Source organism: Furipterus horrens, unplaced genomic scaffold (assembly GCF_987537825.1).
Source record: "Furipterus horrens unplaced genomic scaffold, mFurHor1.1.pri manual_scaffold_2, whole genome shotgun sequence".
Taxonomy (NCBI): Eukaryota; Metazoa; Chordata; class Mammalia; order Chiroptera; family Furipteridae; genus Furipterus; species Furipterus horrens.
The window spans coordinates 33,210,424-33,234,835 of NW_028327172.1; the positions used below are offsets into that span (position 1 = coordinate 33,210,424).

Genomic DNA, 24,412 nt, shown 5'->3' on the forward strand with positions numbered 1-24,412 from the left:
GTCAAAATAGTGAGACTTTGCCAAGTAGTGCAGTCAGTCTAGTAATGTTAGTACTTACATTTAAAAAATACTCATATTAAGACGAAAGATGATTTTACATTAATGCATATAGAGAAACAAAGTGTGAATTATTTAGTTCAGTTAATGTACTATAGCATAGTAATCAGAAACCCTGGTCTTGAAATTATTTTTAAAATAATTTATGTTAAGTTGTGCAACTTAAATACAGCCTGATGAAGTCACTGTTGTGGAATCCAGATGACTTAGAGGCATTTCAGTCAGCCTCAATAACAGATGAGTTCTTAACTCATTTTTAAGTAAACAGAATCAAGCATTTAACTTGCCTTTCCTTTACAGTTGTATCTTAGGGTTACCAAATAATCGGTGTAAGAAAGATTTTTGTAGAAGAATTTCAGCTATTAGATCTAGACAGAATGATGACATATCACAATTTTGCAACTCCTACTGAAATAACTTAGGTTAGCTTAGATTTAGGCCAGGGTTTCTCAGACTTGGCACTGTTGTGTTTTGGGCCAGGTAATTATTGTAGGCGACTGTCCTGTGCATTGTGGGATGTCTGGCAGCATCCTTGGCTTCTGCCCACTAGATGACAGTAACACCACAGTTACAAACCAAAAATGTCTCCAGACATTGCCAAATGTCTGCTGGGGGCAAAATCACTCTTGTTTGAGAACTGTTGATTTAAGCAGTGATTATCAATGCCTGCTTAAAACCATTAATGGGTGCGATTGACAGCACCTAAATGAACTGATTATGTTAACATCACAGAAAGAGAGATAATGCAATAGAAAGTAGTATACCATACCACCCATAAAGTATTAAGTATTCTTGCCAGAAAATTAAACCCAAATCAAATCAAGCCTCTAGATATAACTACTACTTTACTACAGAAAATATAGGAGATAAAAGTGGCGTGCTAAATGACCAGAGTAATGCAGATAGTAAAATCCAGGATAAGGAAAATTCTCAGAACAAGAGTTGGTTTCTTCAACAAGTGGCAGGGGAAAAAAAGATTGGAAGAATGTATAGATTAAAACAAGAATTGGCAAACTTTGTAAAGAGAACCAGATAGAAGTAGTTTAGGCTTCGCAGGTCATATAGTCTCTGTCACAAAAGCAAGAGCAGTGATAGACAGTATGTAAATTAATGTATGGTTTTGTTATAATAAAAATTTATTTACAAAACCAGATGATAGGCTGAAATTTTTGTTGACCCTTGAATTAAAGATACTTAAAAGACCTATCAACCAAATGCAAATGTTGGACTTTGCTTGGATCCTTATTTGAACAAACCAACTAAAAAATTTATTGAGACAATCTGGGAAAGTTGAATAGCTGATATTTTAAGTAATTATAGGAGTAGTAATGGCATTGTACTTATTTTAAAATAAAACTTTACCATTTCGAGATATATAAAAGTATAGATGAAATGTGATAGAAATTTACCTTAAAATAGTTATTTGGGGGTGAGCGTGGTTCTAAAATAGACAGAATATAATATGTCAAAGATTTAAAGGCTGTTAACCTGTAAGAGAAAACATTAGGACTAGACTCTAGCTTTGGAAAGGATATTTGCTATTTTAATAAGGACAAAGTTTTATGAAGTGTATAGTTTTCTGCTTTTATATATATACATATATATATGTCATGGTAGTTTCCAGAAATTTCTTCCGTGTAAAGATATGTCAACATATTTATTGATAAATGTTTTTAATTTAAGTAGGCCATACATTGGTTGTCCAGGGCAAGTGTCAGCGTACTGCAGTCTCCTTCGTGTTTTGTAAATACAGTTTTGTTAGAATACAGCTCACATATTTATTTATGTTGTTCATGACTGTCTGTGCGCTGTAACAGAACATTTGAGTCTCCGCAACAAAGATTGTATGGCTCAGAAAGCCCAAGATATTTGCTGTCTGGCCCTTCAGGGATAAAGTTTACTGCCCCCTGGCCCAGGGCACAGATAAAACTTCCTCAATGATTGGTGCTGGTCACAAAGTAGGTATTGGTTTTTGGCATGTATTTTTGTTCTTATGATAAAAGTCAGGGAGCAGTTCTATAATCCAAACTAGCTTTGTTCTGGAACAGTGTGTTCTGTTTCCTCAGCCCCATTCCTCCTTAGATCTGTTCCTTCATTCTCTCTTCCTTTGTTCCAGCCCCCACACTTTAATCTGTTTATGTGAAGATCAGTACACTATGGAGAGCGACTCCTGATATGTTTTTAAAGATGAACTTCTTTTTATAAAGAGGATGTTTCATAACTGTTTGAATACTAAAGTTTCAAATTCATTACTGTGTTGTGAGTTTTGATTACTTTTTAAAATGAAAACCACAGTATTTTTCTGTTTACATTATGAAGGTTTTTAACATGTGGAACTAAGCTTCTATATCTTTGGACATCGTCACATTTAGCCCCTATTCCTGGAACAATCCCCAAAAAAGGATATGTGATGGAAAGAATAGTGTTACAGGTAATGGTACTTCTTGACATATGAAGAGGCTTAAATTTAAATTTCTTTATAAAAAGTATGTCTATACCATGATTTGGTTGTTATTAAAGAAGCCTAATTGATCTTGTTTCAATTTTAGGGTCTGTTTTCAATTTAATTTAAGTTTCAGTGAATGATTTCCTATTTCTGAGAAACAGTAAAATATGCCCTTGTACCCATCCCAAGCAACGTATGTGCTATTGAGGATTACCAACAATGTAATTACTTTCAGAAAAAGGACATTAATTTACTATCTAAAATTCTCCCTGATGACTAAGAAAAATCAATGTTTTCAAAGATAAAGAAGTTAATGTGGAAAATAGGTGGCCTGTTCAGCTGTAATTTGATCAACTTATGTTAAATTTTTAAGGTTGATTTTCCTTCTCCCACATTTGACATCATTTATACCACTCCTGAAGTTGACAGAAGTATTATACAACAACACAACTTAGAAACATTGGAAAATGATATAAAAGGGAAACTTCTTGATATTCTTCACAAAGACTCATCACTTGGGTATGCACCTTTGAGTCTGTTTTGCCTGGTTATCTCTTAAAATGTAAAGCTCAAGTTAATAGCTTATTAAATGCTCTGATTTAGTTCATGATTTAGCAATGTTCTTGGTGTGGAAAGTTTTCTATATCTGTTTTTAATTATATATAAAGACTGTATGACTACATAAAAGTTGAGAAATTTATACCAAAGGTTTTACATGATCAAAAGGGAACTATATGTACAGCGAATAGCAATTGATAATTTCCTTAATATATAAAGAACCTTTTCATATCTGTTGAAAAACCAACAACTCAGTAGTAAATTAGACAAAGACTATTAACAGATAATTCTTTGAAAAAGAAATACAATATCTTTTAAACATCTGAAAAGATGTCAACCTCTTAGTAATTAAGGAAATGTAAATTGATATGATACCATTTCATAAACATCATATTGTTGAAAATTAAAATGTCTTATCATAGAAATCATAGAAAGTGTTGATGAGCATACAGAAAAATGGAAATTATATTGTTGGCGGAATTCTAAAAAGTTTTGGAGAGCAATCTGGCAAAATCTATAAAAGTCACAATGTGTATAGTCTGGGACCTAGGAATTTCACTTCCAGGTTGGCAGATATCTTAAGAGAAAAGAATCCCTTTTCTATTTGCTATGGAGACTCGTTGCAGTGTGCATTTGGATTATTGTGAAACTGATATGGAATGTCCATCAATGGGGGTAAAATTGTACATTTATCAAACAGTGCTGTGTAACTTAAAATGAAGTTATAGATAGCTGTGTACCATTATGTCAGATATATTAAATGAAGAAAGCAAGGAGAATAGTATATTGGTGTGTTAGCACTAAGGGGAAAAGATCTACATATGCCTGTGTATGTGCTTCTATACAAATGGACTCTGGAAGAATACAGTAGTCCCTCTCTGTATCGCAGTTCACTTATCGTGGCCTCATTGTATCGCAGGATTTAAAAAAATATTATATTTAAATATTTATTGCGGATTTTTAGCTATATTGCAGGATTTTGCAGTACCATATACGTATGTTGTTAAAGTTGTGTAGGTTTAAGAGTGTAGAATAAATGTAAGGTTACTACTTCGCGGGGGCCGGGGAGGGTGCCTAGAACGTAATACCCGCGGTAAGTGAGGGAATACCGTATACAAGTGTAGACAGTTACCACTGGTAGGGGAATTAGAAGAATGGAGACCTCACTGCACTTTTTCTAATATTTGAATTTTTTCAATATTCCACATGAGATAAATACATTTCAGCATATTATACATATAAAAGTAGATGGATGGGTAGTAAAATCGTGAAATCTTCATTCACATAAACATTTGTCATTAAGATTAAATTAGAATCTCCAAAACAAGTTCTTTTCATTTTAAATATCCCTCAATTGAGCTATATAATCATCTTCCAAAATGTTGTAATAGCAATTGTGCATTACATGACATTTGATTTTACTTGTATAAAATGAATAAATTCCTTGCTCTTAGGGTGGATTTTGCTTATTCAACTCTGATTTGTAGTGCCTGGCATCTGGTTAGAGCTCAATAATTATTATTATTTTTTTAACTTAGGCTTTCGTTTTATTTATTTGTTTTTAGAGAGAGGAGAAGAGAGAGAGAAAAACATCAATGTGTGATTTCCTCTTGTGTGCCCCCAACTGAGGACCTGGGCTGCAACCCAGGCATGTGCCCTGACTGGGAACCGAACCAGCCACCCTTTGGTTCTCAGGCCAGCGCTCAGTCCACTGAGCCACACCAGCCAGGGCTCAATACATTTTTATTGTACTGAATTACTTTTCATTTTCATAACTAAGACTTTTATCACAACAAAATGATTTCCGTTTTCCAAATTAGGGTAAATTAGTATTAATGTTTCTGCCAACAGGTGGCTGTCCTAAAATGAATAAATTTTTTCTTTGTAATTTTAATTGTTGGGACTGTTGTTATGATATCACTGAGAAGTAATTTAGTTCCTGTTATGTTTGCAGACTTTCTAAAGAAGACAAAGCCTTTTTGTGGGAGAAACGTTATTATTGCCTCAAACACCCAAATTGTCTTCCTAAAATACTAGCAAGTGCTCCAAACTGGAAACGGGTTAATCTTGCCAAAATTTACTCATTGCTTCAGCAGTGGCCCCCATTACACCCACTGACTGCATTGGAGCTTCTTGATTCAAAGTAAGTCAATAATGACTGAATTTATTTGCTCTGTTTTATTGTAATTTTTCCAGCAAGGTATTATATTGCAGGAGTACTTCCCTTTGCTTTGACATGACAGCAATTCAAACAGTATGAGTGTGTCAACGTATATTTCTTCTAATATACCTTTCCACTGAGGTTATTAAAAGGGCATGTCATATTTAAAACTAACCTAAAGAGATAATTAGATTGTAAATTTTGAATAATTTAAATTTTTATGATGAGGGCCAAAATTAATTTTTATAACCTTAACGTTTCTAAATGAATCCCTTAACAGACCTTGTTTTGCACAGTAAGATCTTCTTCCTAAGACAGAAGAAGAAGCGCATTGCATTTGAATAGAGCTATATGAGCATACATTGTCAGGAATAAATTTAGATTGTATTTTCAGGAAATATAGCTTCATTAGAAAGACATTGCTATCAAATCTTGATTTTTGTGATTCTCTTCTAGATTTGCTGATCAGGAGGTGAGATCCCAAGCTGTTACCTGGATCGAGACTATTAGTGATGATGAGCTGACAGATCTGCTTCCACAGTGTGTACAGGTGAATTTTTTACTTGATTACCCTCTCTCTCTCCCGCCATTTTTATGAGTAGGGAACTTGCGAAAAGATTCCCCTTTCTGTTTTGATAAAAAGTACTTCTGTAGTGTGGAAATGTTGAGTTGCATTGCATTTGAATTTAGTGTGAATTTTTTTTCTATTATTGCCAGTTGCCTCAGTTGAACATTTTATACATATATATATAATATATATATATATAATATATAAATTTATATAAAATGGTCTGTCCAGAGAGTATCCAGTCATGTACTATAAAAAATAGAGACATTTATTGAAGAAAATACAAGATAGAAAAAACATTGTACATAGGACAGTGAGGCCTCCATCCTCATCAAAGTAGGCAGCTTGGGGACCTCACACAGTTCTCCCAGTCGCCGTCAGCTTCCCCATCATATTGTCCTGAATCTCATCGATGGTCTGAAATCTCTTCCCTTTCAAAGATGATTTTAGTTTTGGGAAAAGCCAGAAGTCAAAGGGTGCCAAATCTGGGCTGTAGTGGGGCAGTCACATGGGTGATTTGATGTTTTGCCAAAAAAAACTGCACAAGATGTGATGCATGAGTGGGTGTGTTGTCGTGATGAAGCTGCCAATCACCAGTTGCCCATAGCTGTGGCCTTCTCAATCATCCAGATAGTTTCCGCGGAGGAATGTTCAGGCTTAACACAAAATTTGCTTCAGATTCTTTGTTCTACTCACTCAGTACACAAGGGCATCAATCCCCCCCACTGACTAGTACAGTGAAGTTGTCATTGTTCACACATGCACATTCCAGTTCACTCTCCCTAGCTACCATGTTACATTGTTATCGCCCAAAGTGTTCTTGTTATATTAACAATGGTTGGACTTTTCGTGGACTGCCTTCATATGTGTGTGTGTGTGTGTGTAAGTATATATAGATATAGATCTGAATTTTAATTCTTTGAGTTTTTGGATTCTCAGAATTAACCAGATTTGAGCTTTTATTTTTCTTTACTGGCCATTTAAATATGGCTAATGAATGTTATTCCCAGGTCTGTGCTTTTCTGCTTGATTTCATTAATTTAGCCTAAGTTAATTTATCTGTTTCATTTTTATCAGTTATTATCTTTCATCAACAAGAGTAAGCTTTATATAATTTCTTTTTTGATAATTTTATCCTAATAGTGTAGTATGGGTTTGACCACTAGTAATTCTTATTTTTCTTTATGTGTAGGCTTTGAAATATGAAATTTATTTGAACAGTTCATTAGTACGCTTCCTCCTGTCCAGGGCATTGGGAAATATACAGATAGCACACAGTTTATATTGGTAAGATTTAAATTTTCTTTAGTATTTTATTTCCATTCCTAGTATTTATACAGGTGACATACTCTGAAAGTCTAAATGGTACACCCAGTCACTTAATGTGGATATCTGATGTTTTATAAAGGCATTATTATTAAGAAGCTAAATTTTTATGTCCTTAGAAATAAAATTAAAAAATAACAAAACTCTATTTGGCATGTTAGAACTCTGTGATAATGAATAAATTTTTACTTGCTTATATACCTTAAAATAAATTTTTGGAGACCTGAAATTAAAGTTGTAAATTTGATTTTTGGGAATTGTTCATTCAGTTTTTTCAGAAGTGACTGACAGATATTTTGCTTTGTTAGGCTCCTCAAGGATGCCCTGCATGATGCACAGTTTGGTGCCCGATATGAACATGTTTTGGGTGCTCTCCTGTCAGTAGGAGGAAAAGGGCTCAGAGAAGAACTCTTGAAGCAATCCAAACTTGTACAGCTTTTAGGAGGAGTAGCAGAAAAAGTAAAGCAGGCTAGTGGATCAGCCAGACAGGTATGTATCCGTAAGAGGGAACATAAATATTTTGATATCAAAGGATCTTTACAGTGCTGACAAGTGAAGTTGTTGTTCTTTGTCAATAAACATCCAGCAGAATTCTAACTACATCTATGCTGTTCTGGGCAGATGAATTTAAAGGTTATTTAAAATTCTTAGGAAAAAATTTCACAACCTAACTCAGAAAATCAGTGCTTTAATTCCCATTTTTATTTATTTCTTTCTCATTAAAATTGTTCTCTTGAGTTTTGCTTTTTAACTTCTGTAACTGTAAAAAAAATAAATCTATGACTGGATGCCAATGTTTAAAATATATAAATAATGCAGAAGTTTATAGAATTAAAAAAAAAGACTTATGAAGTTTTATTTTCTCCCACAGTTTACTGTTTCCTTGGCCATTTTTAGTGATTTTACACTTATATACACTTTATTATTTTTTTGCAAATTGCTGTTTTCTTTTTTTACTTCATCTTGGAGAATTTGTGTCAGTACATATATAGTTACAATTCATGTATCTTAATGGGTACATAATATTACCAGGTAATTGTAGCATAAATTATGAACCATTGATTACCTCTATGTAGATTTACATGTTTTTTCTTTTCTCAAAGAGTCCTGCAATAAACTTTAGTGTATTTCTTTATAGCATATTCCCACAGGTGAAATGGTTAAGAGCTATGTACATTTTTAGTTACAGTAGTTTCTATTAGATTGCTTTGCCAAAAAGTAAATTTTATTTATTTATTTATATATATATATATATATATATATATATATATATATATATATATGGGCCAGTATAACCCCCGTCCCTGCTAATAGAGTATGAACATATCTGTTTCCCACCCTGTTTCCAGCACTGGATATTATCTTAAATTTTTCATCTGATAAAAATTATACCTCATTTTTGTTCAATTTCTGTTTATTTGAATGTGAGTTTTAACAAATGTTAAATATGAACATATGTACTGTCCCCTCCCATGCTTGTAGCCTTTGTCCAATCTAATTTTATTTTTATAGTAAGAATTAACTCTCTTTAGCAACATTTGACAATTGGACATTTAAAAATTTGGATCCACATTATAATTTTGTTGTCTTAAAAATACATATTCATTTCCATATGTATTTACAGTATCAATCTTTTTTCCTAGGTTGTCCTCCAAAGGAGTATGGAACGAATACAGTCCTTTATTTTAAGAAATAAATGTCGTCTCCCTCTCAATCCAAGTCTTGTGGCAAAAGAATTAAATATTAAGGTGATATATTAAATACTTATAAGTTCATATTACATTTCAAAATAATGTGTAGGAAGAAGGGAAATGGGCAAGTATGCTTAAAGCAAATGCGTATACAACTTACCTAGGTTGCTTTTAAGTATTTGTAGATGTCTGTGGTATAAGACCCATATTTATCTCAGTATGTTGTTACTAATCACCATTCCTGGAAGAAAAAAAGTGTAAAATTATTTATTGCCTGAAATTAAATTATATTTTACTGTGCTATAAATAGTTACATGAGAAGCATATGTTGTTAATTCCAATGGTAAAACTACCCACTCACAGATACATTTTTTTCCCTTTCTTGTGAGTAGTCAGATAAACTCTTTCTGGAGCACTTCTAGAGCAATCAAAAAGTAGTTGAATAATCATCAGAATTGAGTAATTTTATTTTGTACTGGGCTAGTAGTAATACAAATAGGGATTTTCTCTATCATGAGAAAAGCAACCAATTCATTCATTCATATGAATTTGTGGTTTTTGAAAGACCAGGATATAGCTGTTTATAATGGAGTTTCAGATTTGATTTTTTTTTTTTTTTTTTTTTTCTTCTTCTTAAGTTGACATGGCTGCTCTTCCTTGAAATTTAGCCGTGGTGCCTGATTTGTATAAATACATCATTAGGGGACAAAGTGATTACATTTTCTTCTTTGGTTTGGTTTGTTGTTTACCTTTAAGTTAGTCTCACAGCCTTAAATTAGTTTTTTAACCAGTTTTATTTTAAAATAAGATTGTGATTGTTAATTACATCTTTGCTAATGTAATTGTTAAGTTTAGCACTATTTGATTCCATGGCTAATTATTAATTATAGTAGTACTATAAACTGAAGAAGTAGAAATCTCATCCCAGATTATACTGGTTTAGAGGAAAGATAAAAGTACACAATTTTTTTGTACTCTGTTAAGGAATTATGACACTTAAAGCTCAAACTTTTGATAGTTTTTGTCTAGACTTTTTAAGGTTTTGCTTCTCTGCTCAAAGAGTAGTAGATGATATTTCACTCATATGCTGTGTTTAAGTTTCAAAAAGTATGTTAATATATATTTTACCTGCCAGATAATCTAAAAAAAAGCTCCACTGTGTTATTTCATCATGTCCCATAATTCAGAGAGACAAGTGAAAGGGGAAATGCCTAGAACAAAAAGAAATTCTTAAACTCATTTTTATTCCACTGTTATCTTTCTAATACTTGATGTGTTGTATTTGTAGTCATGTTCCTTCTTCAGTTCTAATGCTGTGCCCCTCAAGGTCACAATGGTGAATGCTGATCCAATGGGGGAAGAAATTAATGTCATGTTTAAGGTGAGCAAAATAAGTTTACTTTGTTTGTAAACGGTAATATAAAAATTCTCCTTTTCAAATTTCTTTTCGAAAATGGCGAAAGTAATTTCTGTTTACTTAATATTTAATTAAATTGACTAGGTATGTGAAATATTATCACTGACATAAACTGTTCCCAAACAGATTTGGGAATAAATGTAATTGTGGGCCAGAGCTACTGCCATGCTGGTTGAGCACATCATAACTCTAGGCAGTGCCTTTCATACAGGCTACCCCCTCTCCCCCGCTTTATGGTATGTAATCTATGAAGTATTTCGTAAAGGTACAGTTTCCTTTTGTTTTCTTAATTTCAAGGTTGGTGAAGATCTTCGGCAGGATATGTTAGCTTTACAGATGATAAAGATAATGGACAAAATCTGGCTTAAAGAAGGACTAGATTTGAGGATGGTGATTTTCAAATGTCTCTCAACTGGCAGAGATAGAGGTAAATTTATTAGCTGTGTTTTGGTGTTTTTTTTTTTTTTCCCATGAATTTAGCTCAGAGTGTGTCTGCTGTAAGGATCCTGATGCTGGTACACTATGATCTCAGTTATCTCTTTTTTAACCTAGTGTTTCTTTATCGATTCATTTGCTTATGATTAAGTCAGTGAATAGCCCTAGTAACCAGTAACCAGAGGTGTCCATTAATTGACCTAACAAAGACTTTATAGTCTTTAGCTTTTGACTTATAATTAAAGCCATCTCTAATTTAAACCAACTTAGATTTCATTACTGCAAAATGAAATAATGGTTACAAAGTTTTTTTCTACTAAGAATAAACTTTATCTTATTATTTATGAATACGTATTTTTCCTTTCCACTTATGCTAAGTGTGAGTACTACACTACTCATAGAAACATTGTGATAATTATATGAGATAATGAATGTAAAACACCCTAGTATCTGATACATATTAGCTGCTCAGTAAATAGCAACCATTACCCTTATTCTTATTCAACTGATGTTTGTTGTGTATCTACCATCTGCAGAATGCTAATAGCATGTACTACTTGTATTTTAGAGGGAAGCAATTGAAGATGTAAGTAAGTAACTAGAAAATGATTTAGTAAGCCAGAAGCTCTAAGAATAACTACAACAACAATGCTGTGGGTTTTAAAGGACAGAAAGATCACCTATGGTTAGTGGAAATGAGAATTGCTTTAGAGATTATAATCATAGACATTAGGAAGTCACCTGAAAGATTATCTTCTGTAATCATCCTTCTGATATTTGCCATTCAATTGCTGTTTCAGTGCCTATAGTGAAGGAAATGCACTGTATTTTCAGGCAGTCCATTATGTCCTGGAGAGCTTATAGCTGTAGAGTTCTTTCTTGTATTCAGATGAATGGGAACTGACTTCTGGTTTCTTTTAACCATCAGTTTCAGTTCTCTTCATAGGCTATCAGAGTTAAATCGAATCCTTCTTCATGATAACCTGTTATGATCCTGAGTTCATATGTGACTTTAAATTACCTTATGACCTGATTGTTTTCATTGTAAGGGGCTCAAGTTATTGTTTCATAGTCTCTAAGAATGACACCAGGATTTTGTAGAATGCAGAAGGGTGGGCAAAGTGTCACATATATGGAGCTTATTAACTAATAAAAACCATTATTCTAGCTTCTGCTAAACCATGTCTTAGCCATTATGTACTGGTACGTTTTGATTCTGAGACCCAAGTGTAGGACCTTCACTATTAACTTCCTTATTATATTTGATAACTTTTCAGCCTGTTGAGTTCTTTTTAAAATCTGAATTTTTAAAAAACTCTGTTGTTGAACCTCTTAGCTTGTGTCTAGAACAAATTTGAAGAACATATATTCTGTAGTTTCTGCTAAGTCATTGAAAAACATGTTTACTAAGAAAGGGCCAAACACCAACCCTTGTGGCAAGTCACTAGAGATTTCACTTTGAGTGACTGATAACCTTTGGGTGTTGTATTTTATTTGATTACTCATCTATTTCACTGCACTATCAACTACTCCACATTTCTTCATTTTATCTTATCAGGAGAATATGAAAGCCTACTTAGGTTTTTCCCTCAGATTAGGATATGCAAGCTATCTTGTCAGAAAGGAAATCCAGTCAATTTTAGAACCCTTGCTGGTTGTTTTCCTTTTTCCTTTTATTTATTGAACTTATGGAGGTACACCGGTTAATAAAATTATATGGGTTTAAGGTGTACAACTCTATAATACATCATCAGTATATTTTGTTTTTCATATGTCTTACAAGATGGAAATTTTATCAAGTAAAATTCCTCAACAATAGCCAGCCATCTCATTAGATAAGTTTTTCTGGTACTGCATATGGTTGAACATCTCTTTCTTTTTATGGAATTCCATAAACTTCGGAGGCAGTCGGATCACTCTTGTTTTTTATGTTGTTTCTAACTAATGATTGGGCGCTTACTCTGTGTCCCACCCTGTGCTAAGCTTTTACTGTGTTATCTCGCTATATCCTTACTTTTCAAACAAAGAAATCACATCCATTTCCTCTCTGAAGTTTTGAACAAGCACCTCGGTCTACAGTAATTCCTCCCTTCTGCACACTCAGCAATTGTCTCTAATACTCACCAGACATTTACTGCGTGTTTTGTATCTTCCTTACTAGATTGACTTTTAAGTTCCCTCAGTTAGGGATCATATCTTATTATACAGATATTGTATTTCTTATGAACTTCAGTCCTCCATTTTGTATGAGGAGGAACCCCCCAAAAACCCAGAATTAATATTTTTTTAATTGTGTATTTATTCTTACATGTTTAAACTTCAGTCACCTTCAAAGTACTCTCCATCTCTTGCAGTACACCTATCGAGATGTTTCTTCCACTGCTCAGAACAGTTTTTGAACTCATCAATTTTGATGCCTTTTAGTGCTTCTGCTGTTTTTTGTTTCACCTCTCCCACATTGGCAAAATGTTTCTCTTTGAGGACTCTTTTCAACTGGGGAAACAAAAATAAGTCACTTGGGGCAAGATCAGGTGAATAGGGAGGCTGGGGCACGGGAGTTATTCCATTTTTGGTCTGAAACTGCTGAACACTAAGCACAATAATGTGGGCAAGTGTGCTCGTAAATCATTCATCATGAAATGGGCAAATGCATTGAGAGAGTCTTCAAAAAAACATTCACTGGAGCTGAATGCAGCCTCTCACAACAACACCAGCTGGTACACTGACACAGAAGGGTTCCTAGAACACTCACCTAGCTGGGGAAGCCTGTCCATCGTCCAGGAGATAATTCCAGTTTTTTTTCGGGGGTCTTCCCTCATACATAATAATTAGCATATACGTATCTTTGGTTGTGAAATTAGAAATTTGTATGTATGTTAATGGTTTGATTAAACATAATCATAGAATCAGGATGCAAGTACTCATTGCAAAAGGATGTCACCATGAACTGTAAAACCAGATGATGCAACCAATACAACATAAAAGATCCAAATGAATTCATTCTGCCATCTGTGACCAGGTGGCTAGGATTACAGTCTATCCTTGTGAAGTTTCTTCTGGGATGGTGTGGAAGCCTTGGCTTACTTGGTTTCTTCCAGTTCTTTGTCCAAAGCAGGTCTCTGTAGCCATATCTTATTTTGATGCCAATGTATTTCCTTCATTTTTAAAATATATAAAGCTAATTTTTAAATTATATAAATAATATATGCACGTTGTAAAATGTCTGTATAGCTTGTAATTGAAAAGTAAATCTTAGTTTCCTCCTACACCTCCATCCTTAATCCTAGGCATCCTGCTTCCAAAATATAATCACTTACATAGCCTTCTGGGAATATTTTGTGTGTATTCCAACATATATAATGGTCTTTTTTTTTTTTTTTTTTTTTTTAAACACAAGATATACAGCTTTTTGTCTGGATTTTGTCTTCAAAAACATTTTTGAGGTCTTTCTACATGGCACATAGAGAGGTACCTTATTTTATTACATTGTGTAGATGACCCATAATTTATTTGTTTGATATTTTTTTAAGGGAACTATAAATAAAGCAAAAAGAAAGAAAGAAAAAGAAAATTATTTGCCCAGCCAGACATCTACATTTCAGTAGGAAGACAAAATACTTGAGACTTAAACATATAACAAGTACAATCTTAACCTGTTCTTTCCTTTGAAAGGGCTTAATGCAGTCTGAAACAGTCTCATCTTGTCTAAATGCATGACTAGAGAAAGTATTTTGAGAAAATATTATGTGACAGCATGTATCCTATAAATAATTTTATTAAGGAGGTTATATTATCTACTTTGTAATTGATGTTGTTATTTGGGTGGTGGATAGCACATAGATGTACAGATTATAGAGTCTCAAATAGTTAAATTTAACTTTTTCATTATGGGTTTTCCAAAAATAAAAAATAATTTTGATTGCTCACATTTTCTAGCACAGGCTACCACAGTTGATTTTTTAAAAAGTGATAATTGCTAGCTGATATCTTATGTTAAAGCTTGAAAGCTATAAATTTTTTTAAAGGCTTATTTTTGGAAGATATTTTCACATAGCTTAATGTTTTCTTGTTAAAGGCATGGTGGAGCTGGTTCCTGCTTCAGATACCCTCAGGAAAATCCAAGTGGAATATGGTGTGACTGGATCCTTTAAAGATAAACCACTTGCAGAGTGGCTGAGGAAGTACAATCCTTCTGAAGAGGAGTATGAAAAGGTGATTAGCGTGTCTCCTTATTCTAAATAACTTCGTTAAAAATGTATTCCATAAGTCTTTAGTGCTTTTATTTTCTAGCTCTCTTGCAGCCAGTCAGTCTTAAGTTGTGAAAACAGTATCTCCATGTAAAGGAAAGAATGTAAAAACAGAATGCGTTTAATGGCAGGAATCTGAGTGAAACCAATGCCAGATTACAGAAAAAGAACAACTTTCCAAACATGTATTTAGAGACCAGCAAAAGAGATATTTTTATAACCCAGAATGTTGTATTTCACAGAGGTCTTGGGAAAAGTAAGGGAAATAAGTACAGTGACTACATCGTGTGGTAGTTAACAGCAAGGCTATGGGCCAGACTTCCCGGGCTTGGCATTCAGGTCCAAGTCATTCACCAGCTATACAACTTCAGTGCCTCAGTGGCATCTGCTATGAAATGTTATAGTATTATTTATTTATGGTATTACAGTATATATTTTGGCTATAAAAAATAGCACTATAGGTTATTGTGAGAATTAAATGAATTAATATATATAAATGTTACATAGAGTAAATTCTATAATTGGTAGCTATGACTATTATTGGAGGCGTCAAGTTTTTGTTTTAGAATACTTTTGTATTACATAAGAGGAAAGGGAAATCTCTTAGTATATAAGGCCTGCAATGATCCTAAAATGGCCTAAAGAAGACTCAAGAATACTTTCAATGGTGATGTAAGAAGTTCCCAGTTTTAATGCCATTTCTCTCCCTGGTTTATGGCAAATCATTAATGTATTGCATTTGCATATGGTTTTGTGCAAATGCTATCTGTTGGCCTAAGAAAGTAGAGGAATTTTATTGATCTTTTAAAATGTTTAAAAACACTTCCTTTTCTTACGTTGTGGTTTGGGGAAAGCAATGCAGAAGAAGCCAATACTTGTTTATAGCAGTACTGACTTTTTTGTGATTCTGGGTAAGTTGTTTGACACAAAATAATGGTGAAGCAGCACACATGGCCTTTGATGCATTTGACTTTTTATGTGGGGAATATGATACAGAGGAGACACATTGCGTGGGTTTGGATTTTGGCTCTGCCACCTATTAATTATGTGATCATGGGCAAATAATCTCTCTGTGTTTCAGTTTCATATGTAAAATGGCAATAGTAGTACCTATGTCATTGGTTTGTTATGAAATTTTAAATGAGTTAATGTATATATCCATCCATCCAGACAAATGCACACACATATACTGTGAGTGTGTAAGGTGGGGAGAGAAAGAGAGAGTAGTGCAGTACTTGGTTTTTGATAGTGCTATGTAAACATTTTTTAAGGTACGTTTTAAAATTTATTGATTATTTTATTTTATTTTTTTCTGAGAGAAAGAGAGAGAGAGAGAAACATCGATTTGTTGTTTCATTTATTTATGCTTTCATTGGTTGATTGTTGTACGTGCCCTGACTGGGGATTGAACCCACAACCTTGGTGTACTGGGACAACGCTCTAACCAACTAAGCTGCTTGGCCAGGGCCAAATATTTGCTATTATCATCACCATCAGTGATGATTTCTGTGGGTTTATGGAATAAATAGAACTGTGTGACTGCTTCATTCAGAAATGTAGTATCTTGAGAATAAAATACTCATTGTATGCATCTTGCTGTATACTTCTGTATGATACTGTGTTAGTAATTTAATTCCAGAACAGGCAGAACTAAAGTGTCCATCTTTGAAAAATTTAATAGATGACACATTTAGGAGTTACCAAATTGGCAACAAAATACATTAATTATATTATTGGATGTTTCAAGATGTAAGCTGATTTCCTTTACAATGCCCTCCCTGCAAGCCAGAAACCAAAACAGAAAAATATTCTTTTATTCAGATTAATCTTTGTCTCTCTGTACCACTGTGGTAAGCAGCAGAGCCTATGAAGAGTAGGGTTCCACGAACATGATACTTAAAAGATGCTCAAAGGCAGTACATACACTACATTGAGCCTGGTGGCATCGCTGCTTATTAAAGGACAAAGCTAGAGAGAAGGGGCAATATAACCACCTTCAGAAGGGTGTTTTTGTTTTTTTATTTATCAGCTCTTCAGAAAGTGGATTACAATAGTGATTTCAGAGAGTGATGAATTACATTAATCTTTGTAATCTTGCCTCCTTTAAAACAAATATTTTTCCCCTAAAGTAATTTTATGTCTTTATTATAGGCTTCTGAGAATTTTATCTACTCTTGTGCTGGATGCTGTGTAGCTACCTATGTTTTAGGCATCTGTGATCGACACAATGATAATATAATGCTTCGAAGCACAGGACACATGTTTCACATTGACTTTGGGAAGTTTTTGGGCCATGCACAGATGTTTGGTAGCTTCAAAAGGTACTAATGTTATTAAAAAAAAGAAAGGCACTTCCAATTTCACAAATTAACGTCGCAAGCCTTCCCTTTTTTCTTGCTGTTCTTTGTTTGTAGCTACTTTTGAGCATAAAGGGGGATTGAAAAAGCTCTAAGAGATAATTTACTACAAGAATGAGTGTGTGTGTGACCTTTGCTGAAATGAATTAGTATTTTATTTTGTCTAGTTCTGGAAGTGTTCCCATTTATATAATGTCAAGAAGCACAAATTTTTTCTCTCTAGTACGTTTGTAACTATAACTGACCAAGTGTGTGGATTTATAAATATCACCTTTGTAGAAAGTTCATATATAAGTTCTATCTAACTGATGAGATTATATAAGTACTTCCCTGAAAATGTGAATTTTTAAGAATTATGCAAATTTAAAACTGTCTGATACTAAGTTTTCCCATTGGAAATTGCTGTGGCTCAGATAGCTTAGTTCAGTAGCCATGTAATAGCAGTTGCACTATTTGAATATCTTCTGTAACTAATACTTTGTATGTACTTTTCTTTTAAATAGGGATCGGGCTCCTTTTGTGCTGACCTCTGATATGGCCTATGTTATCAATGGGGGTGAGAAGCCCACCATTCGTTTCCAGTTATTTGTGGACCTGTGCTGTCAGGCTTACAACCTGATAAGGAAGCAGACAAACCTCTTTCTTAACCTCCTTTCACTGGTAATTCTGTTCTTTATAAGCACTTAATTAATTTTATATTAAGGCTTCTGTGTGTCAATAACTGAAAAAGGATATTTTGTGATTTTGGAATAAAATTTACTTTCAAATGTCAGATATATTATTACCACATAGTTAAAAATGTTGCAGTGTGAAATATGCCAGACATCATTTTTAGAAAATAGAAAAAAATAAGTCACAAGACTGGTTACCCTGCGGGGGAGGAGTCATAGTTACTGGAAGGGAACCTGAGGTCACCTGGGATGCTGGTAGGTGTGTGTCTTAATTGGGATGTGTTCGGGTTGTGTGCATTCATTAAGCTGTATGTTTAAGGTTTCTGTACTTTTCTGGATGTATATTAAATAAAAAGTAAACAAAAAAGCCACTATGATTATTGTGACTGAAATTAATATAAAAAGAGTACTAGATAAAAAATATGTGGATTTTACAGCTTATATTCATGAACTGACTTCATGACTCTCAACAGTTGACTTCATTTGCCTCAACTTTTTCCATTTATAAGAGAATCACTTAGGTTTCTAAAACACAAACTCCCCCACACTTTGATTGTTTTTATTTTAGTTCTGATTACCTGGACATCTTTTAGGAAGGATGGGAAACAGACTTTTAAAAAATTAACTCATAAACTTTTTTTCTCTTTCTATAGATGATTCCCTCAGGGCTACCAGAACTTACAAGTATTCAAGACTTGAAATATGTTAGAGATGCGCTTCAACCCCAAACTACAGATGCAGAAGCTACAATTTTCTTTACTAGGTAAGGCATGCTGAAGTATATTAGAGAAGGCACATACAGTTTAGCTTTGATTTGTTTTCCTTAGTATAAACAAATGCTATATATCAAAATTCTGATTTACAGGAAAAAAATTGATTCAGAGTATTAGCAAATAGTAGGTTGTCAAAAGTTTATTTACTAAATAAATATAAAGGATTTGCAACATTAAAAAAAAATAAATTTATTTCTCTCCAAACATGATCTCAAGTTTTATTTAGTATATTATTTCAGTTATAAAATTCTATTTATAAACTATTTCTGTGAAGTATATTTTCTGTAGTGTCAAATACAAGGTATTTTTCCTATTCTGTTTTTGAGGATTCTGCTATAACAATTTTCATGGATACCTTATATGACTGAAACAGCAAACTGCAACACTGGTCTAGTAAATTGTTAGGACATGATGTAGTACTTGAAACACATACCAATGACTGCATTTGAACTTGTCATTATTGCGGTAAACGCAAGTATGTTTTAAATGTCTGATGACCATATTGGCCACTGATTAGAGGTACCACCTCATTATAAAGCCATAGCAAGGAGGGGCACATGAGCTCCTGTTCTTTCCTTTTTCTCTTGCCTTCTTCCTCTCAGTGGAGAAAAGGTAGAAAACATGTACTGGATTTCCCTAGTCTCAAGAGTCTGGGCTGAATTGAATTAAAGGAAGCCTTCCAAACTAATCCTGATAATTTAGGTATTGATGGGTTGTGTTTTGCTTTCTTAAAAGAGATTTGTTGGCTCCTCTGGGTAAGGCTGCAAGGCAGGCACATATTGGTCTCCTTGACCTACCATAACAAAATACCATAGACAAGGTGTTTTAAACAATAGACATTTATTTTCTCATTGTTGTGGAGGCTGGGAAGTCCAAGATCAAGAGGCCAGCCAGTTTGCTTTCTGGTGAGAGCTTTAGCACACTGTTTTCTCACGTGAAAGAAGGAGATAGAGCAGGAAATCATGGGCTTTCTTCTCTCTTCTTATAAGGACACTAATCCTGTTGGATAAGGGCTCTACTCTTAACCTTAATGGCTCATTCAGTAAAGGCCCTACCCATCAGGGCTTCAACAAATGAATTTTGGGAGACATAGCAAGGCAGGAATCTGTGTGTGAAGTTCACTCGCTTCTCTTTTTGAAACTCCTTTCACTTTCTGGGTTCCTTGATCCTGTTTTTGAAACTTCTTGTATCCTTTGCCTAAAATGTTTTACCAGGCCCTGCCTTCCAAATTAATTCTCACCAAATTCCCCATTCTGTCAAAACTTATTTTCCCAACTGAGGGAAGTTATGATCATCTAAAGGACTCTGATACAAGGTTCTGCTATTTTACTATTTGATAGAAGAGATTTTTTAAAACTTGAATTACTGTGGGTGGCTTCCTTCTATACCCATTTAGTTGTTACCATCCCCATTTATTACAAGGGAATTAATAATGAAATCATCTTTTGGGCATTATATGAATCATCTTCTATCCCTAAAAGTTTTAATTAGTATTCGACCCCAGAGGGCTTAAGTAATTAGAGCATTATTTTTGGAGACAGTAGGATGGAATGGAATAGAGACTCTTATGCTAAAATTTTTTTGCTGGGATGAGATGTATTTTAACTGGTTTTTGGCCTATAGAACAAAGGGAATCCTTGGCAGAGTGAGAATCTGCTTAATATTTTAAAAGGAATGAAAGTATCTTCATCTTTTATTATGTTAAAAGAATTGAGCATGTTCTCATGAACATTTACTGTTAACACATTCTCTGATTATTTTGTAGGCTGATTGAATCAAGTTTGGGGAGCATTGCCACAAAGTTTAACTTCTTCATTCACAACCTAGCTCAGCTGCGTTTTTCTGGTCTTCCTTCCAATGATGAGCCCATCCTTTCATTTTCACCGAAAACATACTCCTTTAGACAAGACGGTCGAATCAAGGAAGTCTCTGTTTTCACTTACCATAAGAAATATAACCCAGATAAACATTATGTAAGTTTGGTTTGATTTGTGGAGGCTCATGCCTGCGTTATTGTTGCCTTTTCCTGTTTCCTTCACTGACTGCTGAAGGGCAAGCATTTGTTCTTTTCATACTTCTTTCTCCATGGATGGTCCAGAAATAAATAAATGTACTTGGAGCATCCCTAATTGTTTTTTGGTATTTATTTCTTGGTAGATTTGCTCCAAAACCATGAGGGACAAATGATATTCTTCTTTTCAGAGACAAGACTAAAAGGGTAGCGCTTTTTCTTCTTATCTTCAGTTCGTTCTTAATTTCAAAGGTAAAGCTTGCTCATTGTAACAACTACAACCAATAGAGAAGCATAAAAAAGTACAAGTCTAAGTTCTTAATCTCCAGGGGTGATGAAGCACCGTAGCACACGCGCACGCGCACACACGCGCACACGCACACACGCACATGTACACACACACACACACAGTTTGTTTTTAAAAACAGGATCTTCAATGTGCTTCCCCACAACAGTATAGCATTATCATCATTTTTGCTGTTATTTTTCAACCTTATGCTAGTACTTTTGTTGGATAATACTTGGCAGCACTGTCTTAAAATTTTTGACAAATTGATAAATTTTAATTTTCACCTATTTTATTATTAGTAAATTTTTGTATGTTTACTGATCATTTTATCCTAACATCATTTTACTGAGCAATTCATTTTCCCCCAATGATTTACTATGACACCGTTAAACACACTTAAGTTTATACATATCCCTGAGTTTATTTCTTCTGTAGATATATCTGACTTTGCGTCAGTATTTTGCTCTTTGAAGTACTTTGATTTTATAATAGTTTAAATACCCAGGAAGATAAGTTTCGCTGCTACGCCAGCTCCATAAAGTTTGCATTTTTTCTTATTTACTCTCCTAAATGAAGTTACTTACTAATATTTTTGTTGGAAATGCACTACATTTATAAATTTGGGAAGTACATTATTTTATTTAATCCTGGAAATAAAATGACTTCTTTCCAATTCTTGTTTTTATATCATGCAATAGTAAAGATCACTCTTAGACTGTAGTTAGATATGCTATAAATATGTTTTATATTTGCTGTTTCCTAATGGTGAAATATATATTACCAAGTTAAAAGCACTCAGATTATATGTAATAGTCGAGCTATAAATTTTCTGTCAGGAAAGGTTTTATGATGAATCTAATGTGTGTGGGTGTGATTTCTTCAGATTTACGTAGTGCGAATTTTGAGGGAAGGACAGCTTGAGCCATCATTTGTGTTCCGGACATTTGACGAGTTTCAGGAACTTCACAACAAGCTCAGTATTATTTTCCCACTTTGGAAGTTACCAGGGTATGTTCCCATTCATGCACATTAATACTTTTTAATAGGAAATTATTTATTTATTAAGTTTCGGTCAAAAGTTTTGCCTTAATACTTAGTAAGATACTATGGACCATCTGGGACTTATTTTCCTTTGTAACGCAAGGGCCTAAAACTGTACTAGACTTAGACAGGAACTAAGTTTTTGATGAATGAGTTAATGAATAAATGATCAAAATCTTAAACTTAAATTTTGGGATTTTCCAGCTTTCTAGTTTTAGTTGAAGCTGGAAAATCCATTAGGATTTGTTGTCTCTGTCACAGTAAGCAACACAAGATAATAATTTGCAACCTTGGTTTTTAAAAGTCAAGTTTTAAATCACTGCAGAAATAATCTATTATGATCATACTGAGCTCCTCTGAAAGATAAAAAGCTGAGGCACTGAGATTATTAATTAGAACCTTAGTGCTTAGTTTTGTATCTGATGCAAATGTTGCTGATGACCAGTAGATTTGCTATGTCACGTTGCTCATATTCTTCTTAAACTAAATATGAAAAGTAAAGAGGCAGCAAAGTGGGCATCAGAGTTTATTTCCACGTGCAGTCTCATTTTTCCACTGCCCCCAGAATAAGCAGAGTTCACATTATCTTGACTTGGGCCCTATGTCCTTTGTGGATTGTACAGGTGTCTACAATAGCTATGGCTGATTAACGATTATTTTGGAGGATAAGATTTGCATATAAGATCTGTGAATGATTAATCTTGAGAAGAAATAAGTAAAAATAAGTAAAAAATACAGGAATTAGCAAAACTATGCATCTTTTTTTTTTTTTTTTTTTTTTTACCAGGTTTCATAGAAGGATAATAGATACTGGAACTATTTCATCTCCACCACTTTGAAATCACAAAATTTACTTTATGGTGGATTAAGACTAGTTTGTATTTAAGATAATAAAAAAGTGTGTTTCTAAGTAAATATTGTACTTGATTCTATAAATACTTCCAGATGAAATAATTTTAATCTTATTTGTATTGTTTTTCTTTTGTAGCTTTCCTAATAGGATGGTTCTAGGAAGAACACACATAAAAGATGTAGCAGCGAAAAGAAAAATTGAGTTAAATAGTTATTTACAGAGTTTGATGAGTGCTTCAACAGATGTAGCAGAGGTAACTGCCCTCATTGAAAAATAGCTATTTTTTTGTGCTATGTAATATTTAAACTAACGGATCTTTTTCCTCTTTTATCTTAGTGTGATCTTGTTTGTACTTTTTTTCACCCTTTACTTCGTGATGAGAAAGCTGAAGGAATAGCTAGATCTGCAGGTGAGATTATTTTTTTCTCTTTATTGATAGTTAATGGTTTCTGTATGGCCTGCAAGTCTGGAGCTTTTCAGTGGATATGGTAGAGTAACAGTGGGGGTACTGCCTGTGGTCCAGTGAGATGGGAGGAGGTATTCTTTGTAAGCTGATCTATTTATAGATAAACATAATTCTCCTGATAGAATGTGATTACTAAAGAAATACATATCCAGTGGCCAACCAGGTTTTTTATCCTTTTTTACAGTGTATATGATGGTCCTGGAATTAAAGCAAATTTTTTGTTGTTGTAGCTTGAATCACTGCAAGCAAGATAAAATAAAGATGAACTTATTTATATTTCCACATGCAGGTCCCCTCAGTCCTACTCCAGGCCAAATAGGAGGATCAGTGAAACTATCTGTCTCTTACCGAAATGGTACTCTTTTCATCATGGTGATGCACATCAAAGATCTTGTGAGTGATTACAAATAATGGTGATTGTAGAGGAAACCCATACCTTGGTAGGAGGCATTATCATTAAGAAACTGTTTTTCTTTGTAGGTGACTGAAGATGGGGCTGACCCAAATCCATATGTCAAAACATACCTACTTCCGGATCCCCACAAAACATCCAAACGTAAAACCAGAGTTTCACGAAAAACTAGGAACCCGACATTCAATGAAATGGTATGTTAACAATCATTTCTAAAAATTTCCTAGATTTGTTGTTTTGAGATTGTAAATTTCAAACGCTTGAAATAAAAAGTTATTAGATATCGGTTGCCATTAGTAAAGCAAATCATTAGCGGTCCAATGGTATTTAACAAAGTGATGTAGAATTGAACCCGCAACCATAGACCTTAGGTTTTAAGAATATCTTGGGGACCATTATTCAACTACCCTTCCAGTGCTTGAAGCCCTTCTACAACATTTTCAAAAAGGATATTCAATCTGTGCTGAAATACGTCCAGGCCATCCCGTTTGTTTTGGGCAGCTCCAACTCTTAGGTTAGTTTTTACACTGAGCCAAAATCTTCCCTCCCTTTAGTTTGCACCTGTGGTCTCAATTGTATTTCTTGGAACCACAGAGAACTATTCTCTTCCTCCTACAAGGCAGCCTTTCACAT

The 24,412-nt window shown here is 33.9% G+C and overlaps 1 protein-coding gene across 1 annotated transcript in view; it reads left to right on the forward strand.

Annotated features, from left to right (window-relative positions):
* The window catches only part of PIK3C2A (phosphatidylinositol-4-phosphate 3-kinase catalytic subunit type 2 alpha), a 91,557-nt gene that overhangs the window by 63,550 nt on the left and 3,595 nt on the right, over positions 1–24,412 (forward strand). Inside the window, exons 14-32 of the mRNA XM_090263562.1 lie at positions 2,377–2,488; positions 2,877–3,022; positions 5,016–5,204; positions 5,679–5,772; positions 6,983–7,077; positions 7,425–7,605; positions 8,760–8,864; positions 10,096–10,188; positions 10,522–10,651; positions 14,735–14,871; positions 17,058–17,227; positions 17,767–17,923; positions 18,588–18,697; positions 20,473–20,680; positions 21,891–22,015; positions 23,037–23,154; positions 23,238–23,310; positions 23,651–23,760; positions 23,848–23,973. Coding sequence (XP_090119688.1) covers positions 2,377–2,488; positions 2,877–3,022; positions 5,016–5,204; positions 5,679–5,772; positions 6,983–7,077; positions 7,425–7,605; positions 8,760–8,864; positions 10,096–10,188; positions 10,522–10,651; positions 14,735–14,871; positions 17,058–17,227; positions 17,767–17,923; positions 18,588–18,697; positions 20,473–20,680; positions 21,891–22,015; positions 23,037–23,154; positions 23,238–23,310; positions 23,651–23,760; positions 23,848–23,973 — 2,479 coding nt within the window. The remainder of the gene's footprint in view (positions 1–2,376; positions 2,489–2,876; positions 3,023–5,015; positions 5,205–5,678; positions 5,773–6,982; positions 7,078–7,424; positions 7,606–8,759; positions 8,865–10,095; positions 10,189–10,521; positions 10,652–14,734; positions 14,872–17,057; positions 17,228–17,766; positions 17,924–18,587; positions 18,698–20,472; positions 20,681–21,890; positions 22,016–23,036; positions 23,155–23,237; positions 23,311–23,650; positions 23,761–23,847; positions 23,974–24,412) is intronic.